Source organism: Pocillopora damicornis, chromosome 13, assembly GCF_964200805.1.
Source record: "Pocillopora damicornis chromosome 13, jaPocDami1.2, whole genome shotgun sequence".
Taxonomy (NCBI): Eukaryota; Metazoa; Cnidaria; class Anthozoa; order Scleractinia; family Pocilloporidae; genus Pocillopora; species Pocillopora damicornis.
The window spans coordinates 20,942,702-20,959,706 of record NC_142682.1 but is presented as its reverse complement, the minus strand read 5'-3'; the positions used below and the strand labels follow the sequence as shown (position 1 = coordinate 20,959,706).

Here is a 17,005-nt window from a genome sequence, read left to right as displayed (position 1 = left end):
TGGACTAAATGCACAATGAACTTAACTCCGCTGAAATGAAGTGGACTAAATGGACTAAATGGACTGAGCAGTGTTTGGACTGGAGTGTCGTATTAGCCTAAATGAGAAAGATATTGTAGATATTTAAGTGAAATTAATAATACGGCAAAACATCATGGCCCATTGTGGAAGGGAAAACATTGCAAAATAATCATATTCTGAGTTTGCAACCATCACACATGTCAGAAGAACTGAATAGGGATTTTCTATCTACCACTTTTTACTGAAACATTGCAAAACTTGATTGGTCAACACGCAATAAATTTAGATCATTTTTCCAGAGTTACCCGCGGGAGTAACAAGATTGGAAAAAACTGTTTAATTCGAGTCACTCCTAAACCCTTCACAGCTTTACACCAGTGTTTTTATTCTCAGAACTGGTTTCTATACATTTCTAAGGATAATGTGTTCGAATGTCATGAGCTTCGTTTGTTGGTGATTATTTCGGTTATGTCCTCGTGTACCGGTACACAAAGGAACAAAACATTAACGAACTGCGTCACAACTCCATGTATGGATGTGAAAACAATAGGAATTCCCCCGTGTACCGGTACACCAGGACAGCCCCATTATTTCCTTTTTTCTTGTGTGTGACCTTAATTTGTGATTAGGGGTGATAGTAATTCCTAGGTTTTTAAGATTACTAAAAAAGTGACGAGTGTCTGAGAACGAAACCCCCTTCAAATTGCCAAATATCAGTTTCATCTGGAGTCATGCCGAGTAAACATCGAGGTTTAATTTAATTTTCCTTGCGAAATTTGGAGAATCTTATTGTAGAATTATATTAAAACATTTGCAGAGTATCGCTTCATTTCAAGCTCAGCAAGCAAGCAAACAAACAGACAAATGAAATCTTATGCAAATAGTGGCGATAACAGCCAATCGTGTGAACAAGATTTGAATTCATAAAAAACAACTGCGATAATAAAAGGGCTTTTTGTCTTTAATGCCCGAAAATCAAAACTTGTTTTGGAAAAGGGGCTTTTCGTCGAAATTATCAGAAGATTCACAAACCTTTGAGTAAAAAGCGTATTACTGAAATTTTATTCAGATGATGTTTCGATTAAAAAGAAAAAACGACAAGTGTGAGCCTAATTTTTCACTTTTCTTAACGAGCGGTTAACTCTTGAACGTTAAGAAGTGATGAACATGTAACTTCTCCCTATATCATTAATACATTATCCAGCAAACAGGTAATGAGAATATTCAAATTTATCTCGTAGACGTTGTTATCTTGATCTGGTATCAAATTCTTGTAACTAATTGGAAAGAAATGTTCAGCAGCCAAAGAGGAATTTAAGGGTTGAGACGAAGGGAATTCTTAAAGTCTGCTCAGGAAGGCAATTGAAATGTTTCCTTAATTCACTCGTTATCTGTATATTACGCACAATGTTCGAAACTAATGCCTCTATGAACAAGCTTCAGATATACTCACTATAAAAATTAATATTTGACACCGAGTTTCGCTTCAAACTCGCAACCAGTTAAAATTTAAGAGCACGAACCACGCTTTCGCCACATTGTTAACGCGGAATCTTGGCAAAGAAGATGAAAGATTAGAAATGGTCCTCCGCGCGACAACAGTTTCAAAGAAGAATTTCAACGAAGCCGATTTTGCAAAAGAAAAATACGTAATAGAATTTCTACTGCTAAGTAACTGACAGCTTCTGGGCAGAAATACGAGCGACTGAAAAGAATTAAAGGATTTAATAAAACGAAGCTTCGACCTAAAACCCCTCTTGAGTTTGTAAATAAACAGTTTTACTTGCTTGTACAAGCGTCGATAAACACTTACTTGCTTCCGTCCGATGCCAGAAATGATACGTGATGTTAAGTTTGACAAAATGAGAAACGAAAGAGGGCTTCCAAAGGAGAAAACGCTGTGTCAGGGCTAAAACTGTGACAAGAAAGTCACTGAGGTAGAATTTCTCTAAGCTGTGATAATTTCAAAAAGTGCGCTGTTTAAAACTTAGGCGTGCACGTGGGTTATTGCGCTCATCCCTGAGTGGCTCGTCTAACTGCACGGGTTTTTAGCGCGCACGATTTTTCCAATTAGCACCATTCATTAAAGGCACGTTTTGTTATGGTAAACGCAAACGGCAAATTAATATCTGGGTTATCCCATGTTTTCATCCACGATAAAATATAGAAGGGCCTCGCGATGAGTACAAAAAGAAACTGATAGGGATGTAACAAAATATCAATTTTTGTCGTAGTCGTTCGTCGTGGGTTATTGAGCTCTTCCCTGAATGGCTCGTCTAACTACACGGGTTTTTAGCGCGCACGATTTTTCTAACTAGCACTTTTCATTAGAGGCACATTTTGGTGTGGCAAAACGCAAACGGCAAATTAACATGTCGTGATCATGACCTGCTAATGGGAACACATCATGACTTAACATGAAGTATCGATTGAGCCATTGGACCCAGGCTTTACGCTGCCAATGATTCTCGAGCATGAGGATCGCTTTGCGAGAATTGCATCAGCTTAGGTGTTTCTTGATAATATCAACGTATCCAAGGTATTCTTCTTCTGATTCCTTTCCCAAAATGGTTCTGGATCTAGATCTTTACAGGGCTGACAAAGGAGGTAACCCGGAAAAAATTCGTGAAAATCAGAGCAAGCGATATAAGGACACCACCTTGGTAGATCAAGTAGTTGAAGCGGATGCAAAATGGAGGAAATGTATGTTATGACACCGTGTATTCATTATTCATGTCAGACTGCAATTTACGAACAGAAACTTTAAATTATAATTTTATTTTTAAATAGTACGATTCTCTGCTGATAACTGGAATAAACTCAAGAATGTATGCAGTAAGCAGATCGGCGAAAAGATGAAGGTAAATTAAACTTGAAGCAACATCCCCCTCTGCAATACAAATTCAGCTTTTTTTTATCAGTATCTATGTACACGTGTAAGGTCCGTATTTTGTTTGTCTACGTGACAGTTTTGTTCTCTAACCACTTTAATACCTCACCTACTTAACTCAATGCGCTGCTTCTTTGTAAAATTGTGGTTGCTTATAAATTCAGGACCTCGAGCTTGAGGATCCTAGCCATACTTTTTCAGGCGGATGCAAAACAATTTTCTGACCATAAACTAACATCTAAATATGTTCTTCTCTGCAGCAAATAACAAACAACACCAAAGAGACTAAGACACTTCCTGTTGATATCGTTGTTGGGATGATTACACCATTCACCCTTTTGTTACCAATTTACCTCCCTTAAGCAACATCGTATTTGTTACAGTAGACTTTTTTTTTCTTGAGTACAACCTTGAACAAAGGAGAGGGAGTTGCACAACAGAACAATTTTATGTGATCAAGAGAAAATAATGTTTTCACTTCCATGATATTGTCTTGCATACCATTTTTAATGCTTATTAACGAAATAGAGAGAGAGAGAGCAATACTCCAATGTCCCTGTTTTGCACTTTTCCTAGAGTGTATATTCAATCACTTTTGTTTGGATAGGGATCTTAAAGCTTTTAATTTTGTAAAAAGTTATTAAAAATAATTTCTCCACCTTAAGCTAAATTAATGCTTCTGATATGTGATGATGAAAATGATGATAATGATGATTGTTTTCAGCGAAAAGAACCTGTTGGTGACAGTGATGCACTACCTCAAAGTATAGTGGATGCATTGGAAGTAATTACTCCAGACATGTTAGAGGTAAACTTTCATTTTTAGGTCTTCACTTTAGGTAAAGATAATTTCCTAAGTCTTGGTGTGATCCCTGACTAAAAATGTTCAGAAAGGTTCCTGAGAAATAAATTCATATCATCTTTGAAGGTAATGATAACTCTAAGGGTCTTACTTTCTCCATGATCTTTGGAAACATGCTGGTGTAAATAGTCAACCTATCATAGGCTAAGATTCATTTTTACCCAAGTATGGAATGGAAGGTGTGGTGGATTTTTTTTGCTTCGTACAGTAGAAGCCAACAATTCCTAGTGCATTCAAATCCCCTGCTGACCTAAACAAAATCTGAATTTCCTTCAAGTTGACCCAATTTTCCAGTCATTTGTATCAGCTGACTTGACCTCAGTTAACTCGAACACCCTGTTAACTCAAACCAATTTTACTTTCTGCTGGCCCAAATTTATCCTGATAACTCAAATATTAAGCAAAAAGGTTGGTTAATAAATGTCAATGTGTTACAACATAGTTGATTTACACATCTCAATCTTTAATCCTAATACATTTAGGTAAACTTCCCAAAATGAATATTCCTATAAAAAAGCTCTCATATAACTTACTAGATACATGAAAATGACTGTTGATTGTGCAAGAATGATAAAAACATGATTCCTGGATTAATCCCAGGATTAACAGGATAATTAAAATACAATACCAATCAACTCTGGCAACTCTAACTTCTGCTTACTCAACCTAATTTTCATTTCTAAAAGGATTTCAAGGTGGTAAGATTCATACTAATTTTTACTATGTCTGTTTAGGAAGCCACATGAGAAAGCTTAACATTAATATTTGAAAATTTCACCATCAATTTTGTTTTCTTCAACAGGACTTAACAGTTACCCAGATCAAGGGTGTACGAACACTCATTGATGAAAATATGGCCAAATGCAATGAAGAAGTTGGGAAGGTGGAACAACTAAGGAATGAGAAGTTATTCGAAGTTGGCAATCTTTTGCATGAGTCAGTTCCTATTAGTAACGATGAGGTATGTAAATTTAATATTTTCAATGTTTGGACATTGATCTGCTTTGGATTTTTGGTGCTGAGCTGGAAACCAGAGTGTATTAGTGAGAATGTCTGTCAAGAATGTAGACATCAGATAGTTTGGTGGCTATGTACAGAGCAAAGTTGACAAACATTTTCTTACCAGGGAGACTACAGACATTAGGCAGTGAACAGGGTGTTGAATTTTCTTTATCTCCAATACTTATATTGTATAGTTAAAACATTGCTTTCAATTGACTTGACAGAAGACAGTACCTTGGAGAAGCTACATTGCCTTTTGTTTGACTCTTTTGATTCCAGTGGATACTAAACTGAATAAATGAAAAGAGAAAAAGAGGACTTAGGTTCTGAAAGTCCCCCGACATTGCAGGATTGTTACCTCCCTGACTTTGAAAGTCAAAATTTAATGCATGTATTTTGTCTTGGGTTGATTACATTTTGATATTAAAGGGTAGAAAAATGTTCATACACTCAACAATTGTTGCTAAAGTAAATGAAGCTTGAAAGAGCACAGGCAAAATCATTGAGCATAAGTTAGCTATGATATGTTGGCTTTTTGACTTAAAAAAGGCTGAAAGGATTCTATATGTTTTTATTTGTTTTGCTGTTTGACAGCAATACTTCTCTGTCAATAACTTCACTTAGAACTTTCTTTTTCTTGAAAATTTTTTACTCTATTTTGATATTTAGTTATTTTTTTCTTGTTTCAGGATGACAACAAGGTTGAAAGAACTTGGGGTGACAGTTCTATCAGGAAGAAATACTCTCATGTGGATCTGGCTTATATGGTAGATGGAGTTGACACTGAGAGAGGTGCATCTGTGGCAGGCAGCAGAGGCTATTTTCTCAAGGTTGACATTATCCCCCATAAGGATAAATTTTCCTTTAAAGTTAAACATTCCTTACATTTTTATAAGTGCACATCACTTTATCAAATATTTTTCTTATTGAATTCTGCAAAACATTAACTTTGTGACATGTTATAGAAATGTACTGAAAGTATGAGATAATAACAGGTTTTCACCACAGATATTAATTTTAAAGGAAGTCATTTTTTATACCTCTTTTGATGTAAATGTATATCCATTAAGCTGCACTCACATTCCACAGGATTACCAGTGTAAACTTGTGCAGTGTGCTACTGAATTTATCTCCCTTTCTCTCCCTTTAAAATTCAGCATTAATCTTATCCTTCTTCACTATATACAGTGCATGAACAGTGTATTGTTGTTTTGTCTGTATGTTTAGCTCTGCTTAGAATGTATTTTATTTCCAATAAGTATAATAGCATTTAGAACGTGTTTTCATCCTTACCTTTAAACATCCAAACTGAATCTATCTTTCAATGTTTTTCAGGGGCCTCTTGTATTCTTAGAGCAAGCTCTCATTCAGTTGGCAACACGGATGTTGTACAAGAAAGGTTTTGTTCCTCTTTACACACCTTTTTTCATGAGGAAGGAAGCTATGCAAGAAGTTGCACAATTAAGTCAGTTTGATGAAGAGCTGTATAAGGTCTGTAATGCAATTTACTTTTTTATGTACAATTTTTCCTAGAAAAACAATGTTGTTTGGAATGAACTTTGAATACTTCAAATGAATATTCATCCTGTCACCCATGAGGACTAAGGAGGATTGTTGTTTGATCTCTCTTTATCTAAGATGACTTCTTATCTAATCATGTGGAGAGAAACAAACTTACACGTCCCAGTTTATAGTAATTTAATTTGCTTGGTATTAGGACCAAACCTTATAACACAATGTACTGTTGCACTTCTACAGTATTATGGTGAGTTTATCTATTTAAAGGTGTAGGGATAGCCTGCAATGCAGGCTTAATTTTGGCCAGCTAGAGCTCAATATTTTCTTAGCAACAATTATGGCAGCCATCCTTGATTTTAACAGCAGCAGAATGCTAGGGAGAGAAAGAAATTTGTACCAAGGGGGTGAGTGACAAGTAAAAATAAGGTAGGGGTGGGAAAGTGAATATTATCTTTTCACCTATCCCTGCTCCTGCCCTCTCCCCCGACAGCTGCCTCTTTCTCCAAATCAAACAAGGCTGGTTAAATAAACGATTGATTACTTTTTAGCATTAACTTGCCCTAATTAAACTAGGCTAGCCTAGGCTAACTTGCCGTAATAATACAAGGCTAGTTTAGGGACTGAGATTTTGTTTGTAGGTTATCGGTAAGGGTGCAGATGAAACAGGTTATGAAGAAAGATACCTTATTGCTACGAGTGAACAGCCAATTGCTGCTTTTCATCGAGGTGAATGGATGGCTGCAAATGAACTTCCCAAGAAATATGCTGGATTCTCATCATGTTTCAGACAAGAAGCAGGGGCTCATGGAAGGGACACTCGTGGCATCTTTAGGGTACATCAGTTTGAAAAGGTACATTTGATCCAGATAATAAATCATGATGATCTATAATTGAGGATTAAGAGTGTTCTTTTACTTAAAATCTTGTGAAACGCAAGTTTGGCTTTCAGCTTTAGGCCTTTAAAAACCACAATGTAAAAGTGTGAGGCAGAATAATTTTTGCAAGAGGATGTGTATTACTAAAAACTTTGTGATTGAATTAAACGCTGTATTTACTTCAAAGAACACAACATTGTCAAGGCAACAGGTCCTCCTCTCTCATAGCAATGAGTTATTTCAGTTTGTTTTTTGATGTAATGTATTTTTTTGTTAGGTGGAGCAATTTGTTATCTGTTCTCCTCATGATGGTATTTCTTGGCAACTTTTTGATGAGATGATTACAAGTGCTGAGGAATTTAATCAAGCTTTAGGAATTCCTTACAGAATTGTAAATATTGTTTCTGGTAGGTAACACTTGTAGTTTCTGTGTCTAATCAAGTTGTTCCCAATCTGATCGGTTAATTTTCACAACTGTAGGTGAACTCAACAATGCAGCCGCCATGAAGTACGATCTGGAAGCTTGGTTTCCAGGTAGCGGTGCTTTCCGTGAATTAGTTTCTTGCTCAAACTGCACGGATTACCAAGCAAGAAGATTGCAAGTTCGTTTCGGACAAACCAAGAAAATGGGAGCGCAGGTAAACAATCAGCATACGGTCAAAATTGTGTGTGTGACTTTGAGTATTCCTGAACACTTCCAAGTGCTTAAATGCGCCGTTGAAGGAACAGTTATGGACCCCAGATAACTTTCATACTTGATTTATTTTGAGAGGTCCAATTAGACGAAAGAAATCTGCTTGCAAACAGGAATCCGTGCGAGTCCAGTTTTGCTGGCGGATTTGAACCGAGATGTATTTACCCATTACAGGAACTGACCAGAGTCCAAATCATGCACATTCTTTTTTTGTCCTCACAGTCCTGTTGCTGAAAATCTTGCAGGATACGCGTTACTATTATGGTGGTAGTTGACATCAAAATAAAGTAACAAATTTTGCCCCCAAAACCCCTTTGACTTGACCTCACTGTAATTTTCAGACAAATTGGAACCACCTTACTATTTGTTTGGGGATTTACCTGGGTGGACCTTTCTACAAATATGAACATTCAAGGTTCCGTCAACGTGTATCCGATTTTGTTTGAGAGCGTTTTTTTCCTCCGTTAAAAAAAAACCCTCGCTCATACGTTGCATTTTTGAATGATTTTTAATAATCCACAGGAAAACGCAACAGTGACTAGAATTCTCTCTTCACTCTTCTTGGATGACTATTTGGTAGACAAAGTTCTCGCTCCGCGCACTCGTACTTCCTGGTCAAACCCTAAATCGTCGAAGCCTTGCTTGATGAAATCGAGTTCATTGTTTCGTGCCTCCTGTTATGAACACGGGAAATGGACGAAACCTGATTATGTCACTGCGTCTTCTTGCATAATCGACTTACACATTTAACATGGCAAAACGCAACTTAAAACATGCAATGCATAATGCTTGTAAGAAGCTATATTAGGAGTGAAACAAACTCAATGCTTCTGTCAGCCTGGTGGACTTTTCCAGTGCGCGGCATAGACTGTATCTAACACTGTCTCGTAATCCTGTTCAGAAACCTGCAGCAAAATAGTGTTTTTAAAAATCTCCGCACCTGAGAACGTTTCTGAAAAAAGATGCCTTTGCAGTGACCGTTTTCCCTAGATACGAGTGAACAAAAGGCCAAACCGGAGGAAAAAGTCTCCGCTTTCAAACAAGAACATGTGCGTGTGAACGGGGCTAGAGTGAACAAGTTAATCGTGGTTGTTTTTTCCCCTCTGTTTTACGGGTCAAACCCAGTCTCCATAGGAGATACTCGGCGGGAGGGTTTTAGGGCTACAGAGTTATCCTTTCGTAGCAATAACAAAATGGTTTACAAGCCTTATATGTAGACTATTTTTTTTCTCTAGACGGAATACGTTCATATGCTCAACGCTACGATGTGCGCTGTGTCGAGAACCATTTGTGCGCTATTAGAGAATTATCAAACAGAAGAAGGAATCGCTCTCCCCCCTGTTCTGAAGCCTTTACTTCCCGAAGGCTTGGATTTTATTAAATTCGTCAAACCAGCTCCAATTGACGAGAAACCAGAGGCGAAGAAACAGAAGAAAAAGACGAAAAATAAAGCCGGCAGCCAGAGTGAGGGATGTTTAGAGGCTAAAATGGAAAACATGGGCGTTGGCAAAGAGTGAACACTGAATTCTCAAGAAATCAATTGGCTTTGCTTAGTGAATGGCCTTGTTGCACGATGGCAATTGGCTTAATATCTAACTAAGTAGTTTGTGTAGGTGGCACAAGCAAAAATTTATGTTCCCCCCTTAAATCTGCTTCTTTAAACAAACCTTTCAACTTGACTTTAATGTAAGAGTAACGATGTTACACTCACTTCATGAGATAGTGGTTCTCTGCGGTCATCACAATTTTTTCCACCAGTAAATTCACATAAGAAAACAAACAAGCGACAGCCAGTAGGTAAGTCTGTGGACACTTTACCAATCACAGCCGTGATAGTTGCGATAATTTTTTTAACAGTTGACATCAAGCGTCTTCTTCCGTCAGCTGAGTGTAAGATCCTCACTCTCTATAGAACGAGTAAACGTAAAAATATTGTTACTTAAATTACGGCATTATAAGCGAAAGGTACGGTTAACTAGACTGCAGAAAAAAGTTGATTGTAAGCTGTATTTTGTTTGTGTTTAGTTAAATTAATTAAACATCCGGTGGAAAAGCGGGACATCGTGTTCACCCGTTTAATACCTGCAAGATGTTAGGTTTGTTTCTCTAACTGAGACCATTAGTCAGATATTAGGAAACCCAACCAAAAAATTCCTCCAAAGGTTTACAACAATGTAAGCCCAAACTTCGAGTAGGTATGCCCTCGCTAAACTCGAAGACAGCTAAGCTCAGATAATCGTGGCGATTCGTAAAGTCAGATTTGTGTTTGAAGTCTATTTTTCTTTCATCTCGAAAAATGGTATTTAAAGCAACGGTGCCAATTATAACTTGTGAAAAGATTTCATTTATATTACGATTTGCGCGTTAAACTTGAAAATCGATCGAGAGAACTTGAGTATAGGTCTGAGGAGTGTTCGGTCTTAGATTGCTCCTTTTTACTAACTTACTTATAATTGCTTACTTACGTACCTGCGAACTTAATAACGTGATTAATATTGGCATTTTAAAAGCCACTGACTACAAAAATGATCACCAATCGAAGGTGGCTACAACAATTACGTTATACTTGTTGGGAGGCTTGGCTGTCACTGTTTTGAAACGGGTCGAATGTTCCTTCTCCCAGTAACTTTGAAAGTTGAAATCTATTGGCGTCAAAGTACAAGATATTTTGGCACCAAAGAGAACTTTGCATTGCAACCACTGTGCTGACAAATCTGAGCGAGCAGTGCAAATAGCGAAATGATTATGGCCGATTATCAGTTGCATTAAGACCAAGAATGATACATATCAATTCCCTAACAAATGCTATTCTAGATTGAATTGGAAAAATCATTTGGGGTAACTCTGAGGATCGTTTCTGATCCCAGAATCATTCTTAAAACTGCACGTTATAAGTCCAGTGCCCCTTTTCTTGCCAAGTGCTTTTTTAAATGGTAAGCGCTCCTATCAGTCGATGCACATGCCGCTCAGAAGGCGAACTTCACAACTTGTCTCGGTGTACGCGTGGAGACACTCTCTCAGTTGTTTAGTTATTGACGAAATTATGTTCATACGGCACAATCGGTCCTCGTTGATCGAGCATCAGTTATTCGCCACTATTAATTTATTTCATTCACCTCTCCTATTTTGTTTCATTATTCATACTTCTAGGTTCAGTTTGCTGTTTGCTACTACGGTATGCTCAAGCGATTAAAGGGGGTAAATTTCTAAGGAAACTGTGGCGCTGCGTCGGTGGGAGAGTATCACAGGGTAATTAAGTATTATCAACTGAGTTAATAGCGTAAATTGTCCACCGTAAAGAGTTTTATAGCTGACGTTTCGAGCGTTAGCCCTTCATCAGAGCGAATGGTGTTGAGAAAGCACGGCGACTTACGGAATGTCTAGGTGCGGATATATAGTTAACTAGAAAACCTAAAAAATTTTTTAGAATCACTTGGCATTTAATGAACCATGCGGTAGTCTAAGGAAGTTTCCTAGAACCTTTGGTAATATTCTTTAAAAATTCTGACTTCCGGCGTTAAGGCCATTTACTCGTGACGGAGCCCGACCGCCGGGCATTCATTCATTGCATCCTTAATATGGTCCAATCTAATCAGAAATAGTTAAAAATTTCACGTTACTTTTAGTTTGAAATGAAAGAGAAAATTCTAATGAAATGAAGGAGAAAATTCTAATCTTAACTCGATTTTTTCCATTTCTTGGGTTCGTTACACGTTGTTTGGTCGCACCACTTTCCGGAACCCATGTCCGACATAATTTCACGTGTGATGACTCGTGTTGGCAGTACTAGACTTCATTACGCAAGAAAGATGCTAGCCAATAGTGGCCAGCATTCTATTGAACATAGCCATAGGCCAATCACAACAGACGTTTGATCAACATTCAATAGTGTCACGTTTGTCTGCACGTTGTTTAGGGGAGGTGTAATAGTCTCGATGGTGGTCTGAATTTTCCGTTTTTCTCCTTACATTGTCTAGTTTGTGTGGTAGCTGTCGATGTCATGTAGGTGCTGTCGTCACAGAAGTATTTCCAAAACGAAAGCATCGCAGTTTCATCTTCATTACTCGTCGAAAATCGTAAGCAATGACTTCGAATATAAACTCTCTTCATTGGTTTAGAAAGGGACTCAGGTTGCACGATAATCCGTCCCTGCGGCAGGCAATAGAGGGTAGTTCCACTTTCAGAGCAGTATTTTTCCTCGATGTGGACTCCTTGGATGAGATCAACCTATCGAAAAACAAGTGGCGATTCCTTTTAGAATGCTTACACGATCTCGATAAAAGTCTGAGAAGACTGAACTCGCGTCTCTTTATCGTTCGAGGTCAGCCGATCGATGTCTTTCCGAAGCTAATTAGACAGTGGAATATTACTAGAGTAACGTATGAATATGACAGTGAACCATTCCCACGGAGAAGGGACGATTCGATAAAGCGCTTATTGGAATCAGAAGGAGTTGAAGTGTTGACGTCAGTCTCTCACACGCTTTACGACATTGACGAGTAAGTGTTCATTTAATTTGTTTATTTCATTTTAATGCGATCTTAACCTTGAGGCTCTTCGGTAGCGTTATATTTCTTTTCTTCTGGGTGGAAGACAAGGTACTATGACCAGTCATGTGTTACACGCGCTTGAGTCGTTTGAGCCTTGTTACATAAGAGTCTAGGTTTGTGGACCTTAGCTTTAGTTATGCAATTATCACTCAAACAATCAGGACGAAGAGAAATGCCACAAAGCCAAAATATATAGTTAGTTAGAAATTACAAGGAACATTACGTAGTTTATTAATCCTTGGGATGCTACTGAACAAGTTTCTTTTTGCAAAGAAGCACCTAGTCGAAGGGCTGATCAGAGGTACTTGTAGTGGGGTAAAGGGCTGATCAGAGGCACAGGTGGTGGGGTCAGGGGCTGATTAAAGGTACAGGTAGGGGAGAGAGTTAGTGCCCCACAGGTGGGATGGTATTTGTACGTGCAACAGTTCTCTTTCACAGGAGGATGCTGATGACAACCTGTTCTGGTCCTCAAGGGAAGCTCAAGTTATATCAACAGAAATTAACTATGGGATTGACCCCCTCCCCTTCTGCCCCCGCTTCTCCCACTATACATCCTCCCTGCTTAAGGAGTAAGAGACTAGCTAGTATGAAATGGTTCTCACATTTCACATTATGTATGATAGCTGAATACTAAATTGTTGAGAAGGCCACAAATTGAAGTGTAAATCATGTCTTGCATGTCTAGGAGCAGCAATCAGCAGGATGTTTGCATGTGGTAGAATTTAACATCGTCATATGGGCCTGTACAAAACAGGGACAGGCTGTGACTCTTGTGCAATGAATAGGAAATGCGCTTAGTGTTAAGTTGTGTGAAATTTGAATACCAGTTGTTAGGAGAAGGGTTGCATTATAGGGCAGACAGATTGATGAGTGTTCATGTCTTTATAGAGCTTAATTGTAAGCCACTTCTGCTCTCTCCTGCATGAAATGTATCACATTTCTATTCTTCATTATAGAGTCATCAAGTCAAATCATGGGAATGTTCCAGTTACTTTCAAGCAGTTTGAATGCCTAGTAAGTAAGTTGAAAAGTCCAAGCAACTGTGTACCAGTTGTCGATGAGCAGTTGTTAAAAAACTGTAAGACTCCAGTGGAGGATAATGACGAAAACAACTATGGTGTACCAGAATATGATGCCCTTGATTTTGTTGAGGAAGAAGCTGAACCTGGACAGTTTGCAGGAGGAGAGACAGAAGCTTTGAGAAGACTTGCTGTTCTTGAAAAAGAGGTTGGTAAAGATTTATTTTGGCTGAATGTTTTCTTGAAGGAGATATTTGTTGTAGAAACTGTGCATTTCCTCTCACTGGCCTTTAAAGTTAATACTAAATTCTGACACTTGGCAGGCCTTAGGAATCCAGAGATTAACTTCTACTTAGGAAAATTTTCCTTAAATTCCATTTAAAACTCTAGGAGAAATGCTGCCAATTTAAATCTTAGGTTAGCAACCTGTTCTTTTACCAAGTTTCATTTCTTCTTTTCAATCCCTTGCAAAGAAGCAGTCATGACTTTCGCATCCATTTTTTGTCATGTGCATGCGACTACTACAATTTTGTTTGTTTGCATTGTGAACAGGTAGCAGAACCAAAATTGGGCAAACCACAGCAAGAGTCCAATTCTCCATTTCCCAAGTCCTCAAAGTTGAGTCCATACTTGAGATTTGGTTGTCTGTCAGTGAGACAACTTTTTCACAGAATGAACCAAGTCTACAGAGAGGTTTGTAATTAATTTTTGGTAACATTGTTTTGCAAAAGTTGTGGTGATCTTCGAATATCATTGATAAATGTTTTGTGATGTTTATAGACAATCAGTGAGCTCTGCAGCAATTACACCCATCTAGTGCTTATAACTACAAATCACTTGCTCTTGACATGTTGTTGCTTTTGAATTGTGGCCATATTTTAGTTTTCTCTTATGCTGAACATGTATCAACAGATGCAATATGAGAGTCACTCTATCAAGGTCTATCTAATACCCCATTCACACCAGCAAAACATGTTAAGTGAAACTAGGTATAATAAAAATCAGACCCAAAGAACTGAAAAAGTGAATTTTTCATTAGTTGTTAGTAATCACAAACTATTATTTTCAATGTGCTACATTTGAAGTCAACAAAGAAAGGTTTGTGCAGCTTCTATGAAGAAAACAATTCAATTGCATTTGACAGAACAGTTTTAAAACATGGTTAAGGTTTGGTGTGAATGGGGTAGATGATTATCAGGATGATGTGTTGTGTATTTGCAAGTTTTGAAGGATTCTTTTCTAATGGTCTTTAATTACGTTGCAGGCTAATGGAAAACCAGCCCCAATGTCAGTTCATCTACCATTATTGTGGCGAGAGTTTTATTTTGTTGTGGCCAGTAAGCATCCGAATTTTGACAAAATGAAGAACAATTCTCTTTGTTTACAGTTTCCTTGGGAGGAGCAAGCTTGCAAACTGGAAAAGTTCCAACAGGTGAATTACATCATGAAAAATCACTAGCAAGCATGTGTTTTACAAGGGTCATCAATCAGATGTTGTGGGACTCTCTGCGTTCCATTTTCATGTGGGGAAAACAGGACTACGTGAAAGATTGATGGTGTGAAAATGTGCAGAGATACAATTTTTTTGAAAAAGTTGTTTTTATATTAATGGTTATTATTTTTTTTTTATTGATAACCTATCAAAAGATCTCATTCAATAATTTGATAACAAGATCTTTAATCTTTTTTATTCTCCAGGGCAAGACTGGATTTCCATGGATAGATGCAATGATGCGTCAAATGCTATTGGAGGGATGGATTCCTCACTTAGCCCGTCAAGCTGTGGGATGTTTTTTAACCAGAGGAGCTCTCTGGATATGCTGGGAAGAAGGATTTAAAGTATGTGTTAATGAAAATTACACTGTTGACTCTAACAATGAGCTTTTGTAGGAACCAAATGACCTTCCCCTGGTCGGTTCCCACTCTTGGGTTTGAACTCTAGACTGAACATATTTAAGAGGCACAAACTGAATATTTTGTCTTAGGAGCTATTCAATGTACAACATGGCATATGTCACATTCATTATGTTGAATTCCCTTTTTTCCCCCCAGATATTTGAGAAGTATATGCTTGATGCTGAGTGGAGTATAAATGCTGGTAGCTGGATGTGGTTGTCATGCAGTGCATTCTTTGCCAAACATCCTCAGTGGACATGCCCAGTTGGTTTAGGAAAACATTTGGATCCACAGGGCAACTATGTGAGGTACTGACTCCTGAACAGTTTGAAAAAAAGATTGACAAATGAATGTGAGTTAGTAGGTAATTGAAAACCACACCCAAAGGAAAGGGCCAAAAACTTACTTGGAACACAAGTCTCAGCCTCTCTTTGCCTTTCCACCCCCACCCCCCTGAAAACAATCTTGCATGCTAAGCATGCCAACTTTTTCATCCAGGGGGGGCAAGACATATTAGCAGCAGGTCATGCAGTAAGGCAGATAAGGAGTTATTTGAGGGGAACAAGGTTGATACCCTTCTTTTAAATGTAATCCAGTAATTGATGTTGAGGTTATTGTTTTTAAAGGAAATACATCCCAGAGCTAAAGGATTTCCCAGCAGAGTATATCTATGAACCGTGGGATGCACCACTTGAATTGCAGGTGGCGTGTAATTGTGTTATTGGTACTGATTATCCACAACCCATAGTCAACCATCAACAAGCAAGGAAAAGTTGTGTTGATAGGCTGAGAGGAGTGTATCAAAATCTTGTGACAAAGGGTGAGTTATCTTTGAAGTTGTGGAGGAGAATAAATCAATCAATATCACATGAAATAATCTGAAGCAATCCAGATATGTCTGATTTACTTTTCTTCTCTTTTTTGTAGTCTCATGTAATGTTGGACTTGGCCATAATGCTATGCACTGGTTCCGAAAGGATTTGAGGCTCCACGACAACCCCTCACTATGTGAAGCTCTAACAAATTGTAGAACATTTCATGCTGTGTATATTCTGGATCCTGTGAGTGCGAGAGCTGCAAAAGTTTCTGCCAACCGTTGGAAATTTCTCGTGGACTGTCTACGTGATCTGGACAAGAGTTTGCGAGAGTGTGGATCAAGACTTCATGTCATTCGTGGGCAGCCAACATATGTGTTACCTAAACTTTTCCAAGACTGGAATATTTCAAAACTGACATTTGAGTGTGAAATTGAGCCATTTGGACAACGGCGAGATGTGGCTGTGGCTGTCCTTGGTGAAGAACATGGAGTGGAAGTTATTTCTAAGCCTTCACATACCCTGTATGATCCTGAAAGAATAATTAAAAGTAATGAGGGTGAGGCACCCATGTTAATAAAAACATTTGAAAATGTTATCCGGCAAATGGGCCCTCCGGAGAAACCTGTCGATGCAGTGAACAAGGAAATGTTCAAAGGTTGCGTTTGCCCAGTCTCAAATGATCACAGCACAAAATTTGGTATCCCAAGCTTAGACGAACTTGGCTACAGTGGGTGCGAAGTCACCACAGGGGATTTGTGGGTTGGAGGAGAACAGGAGGCCATGAAAAGGTTAACTGAACTTGAAGAGAAGGTAAATAGTGAATTACCTATTATTTTCATAGTGTTTACTCTAATATGATT

At 38.2% G+C, this 17,005-nt stretch overlaps 2 protein-coding genes across 2 annotated transcripts in view; both read left to right on the top strand.

Moving 5' to 3' along the window:
* The first annotated feature begins 2,465 nt into the window (after window positions 1-2,465).
* On the top strand, window positions 2,466-9,921 carry LOC113664386 (serine--tRNA ligase, cytoplasmic). Its single transcript, XM_027179986.2, has 10 exons — window positions 2,466-2,724; window positions 2,812-2,882; window positions 3,636-3,719; window positions 4,576-4,734; window positions 5,465-5,605; window positions 6,111-6,266; window positions 6,932-7,144; window positions 7,446-7,575; window positions 7,649-7,806; window positions 9,098-9,921. Exons 1-10 carry the CDS (start codon window positions 2,496-2,498, stop codon window positions 9,377-9,379), a joined length of 1,623 nt encoding a protein of 540 aa, XP_027035787.2. The 5' UTR covers window positions 2,466-2,495; the 3' UTR covers window positions 9,380-9,921.
* A 1,038-nt stretch (window positions 9,922-10,959) lies between these two features.
* LOC113664237 (uncharacterized) overlaps window positions 10,960-17,005 on the top strand; it is a 30,857-nt gene continuing 24,811 nt past the window's right edge. The window contains exons 1-8 of the mRNA XM_089191649.1: window positions 10,960-12,361; window positions 13,369-13,639; window positions 13,984-14,124; window positions 14,696-14,863; window positions 15,130-15,270; window positions 15,484-15,635; window positions 15,954-16,147; window positions 16,255-16,955. Of these exons, the coding sequence (XP_089047775.1) occupies window positions 11,946-12,361; window positions 13,369-13,639; window positions 13,984-14,124; window positions 14,696-14,863; window positions 15,130-15,270; window positions 15,484-15,635; window positions 15,954-16,147; window positions 16,255-16,955 (2,184 nt within the window). The 5' untranslated portion in view covers window positions 10,960-11,945. The remainder of the gene's footprint in view (window positions 12,362-13,368; window positions 13,640-13,983; window positions 14,125-14,695; window positions 14,864-15,129; window positions 15,271-15,483; window positions 15,636-15,953; window positions 16,148-16,254; window positions 16,956-17,005) is intronic.

Excerpts from the sequence above, each read along its gene's own strand:
- LOC113664386 (XM_027179986.2), top strand. The coding sequence starts at position 2,496 with ATGAGGATCGCTTTGCGAGAATTGCATCAGCTTAGGTGTTTCTTGATA. Across the intron at positions 3,720-4,575 it reads TTACTCCAGACATGTTAGAG|GACTTAACAGTTACCCAGAT; the intron begins GTAAACTTTCAT and ends TTTCTTCAACAG. Across the intron at positions 4,735-5,464 it reads TTCCTATTAGTAACGATGAG|GATGACAACAAGGTTGAAAG; the intron begins GTATGTAAATTT and ends TTCTTGTTTCAG.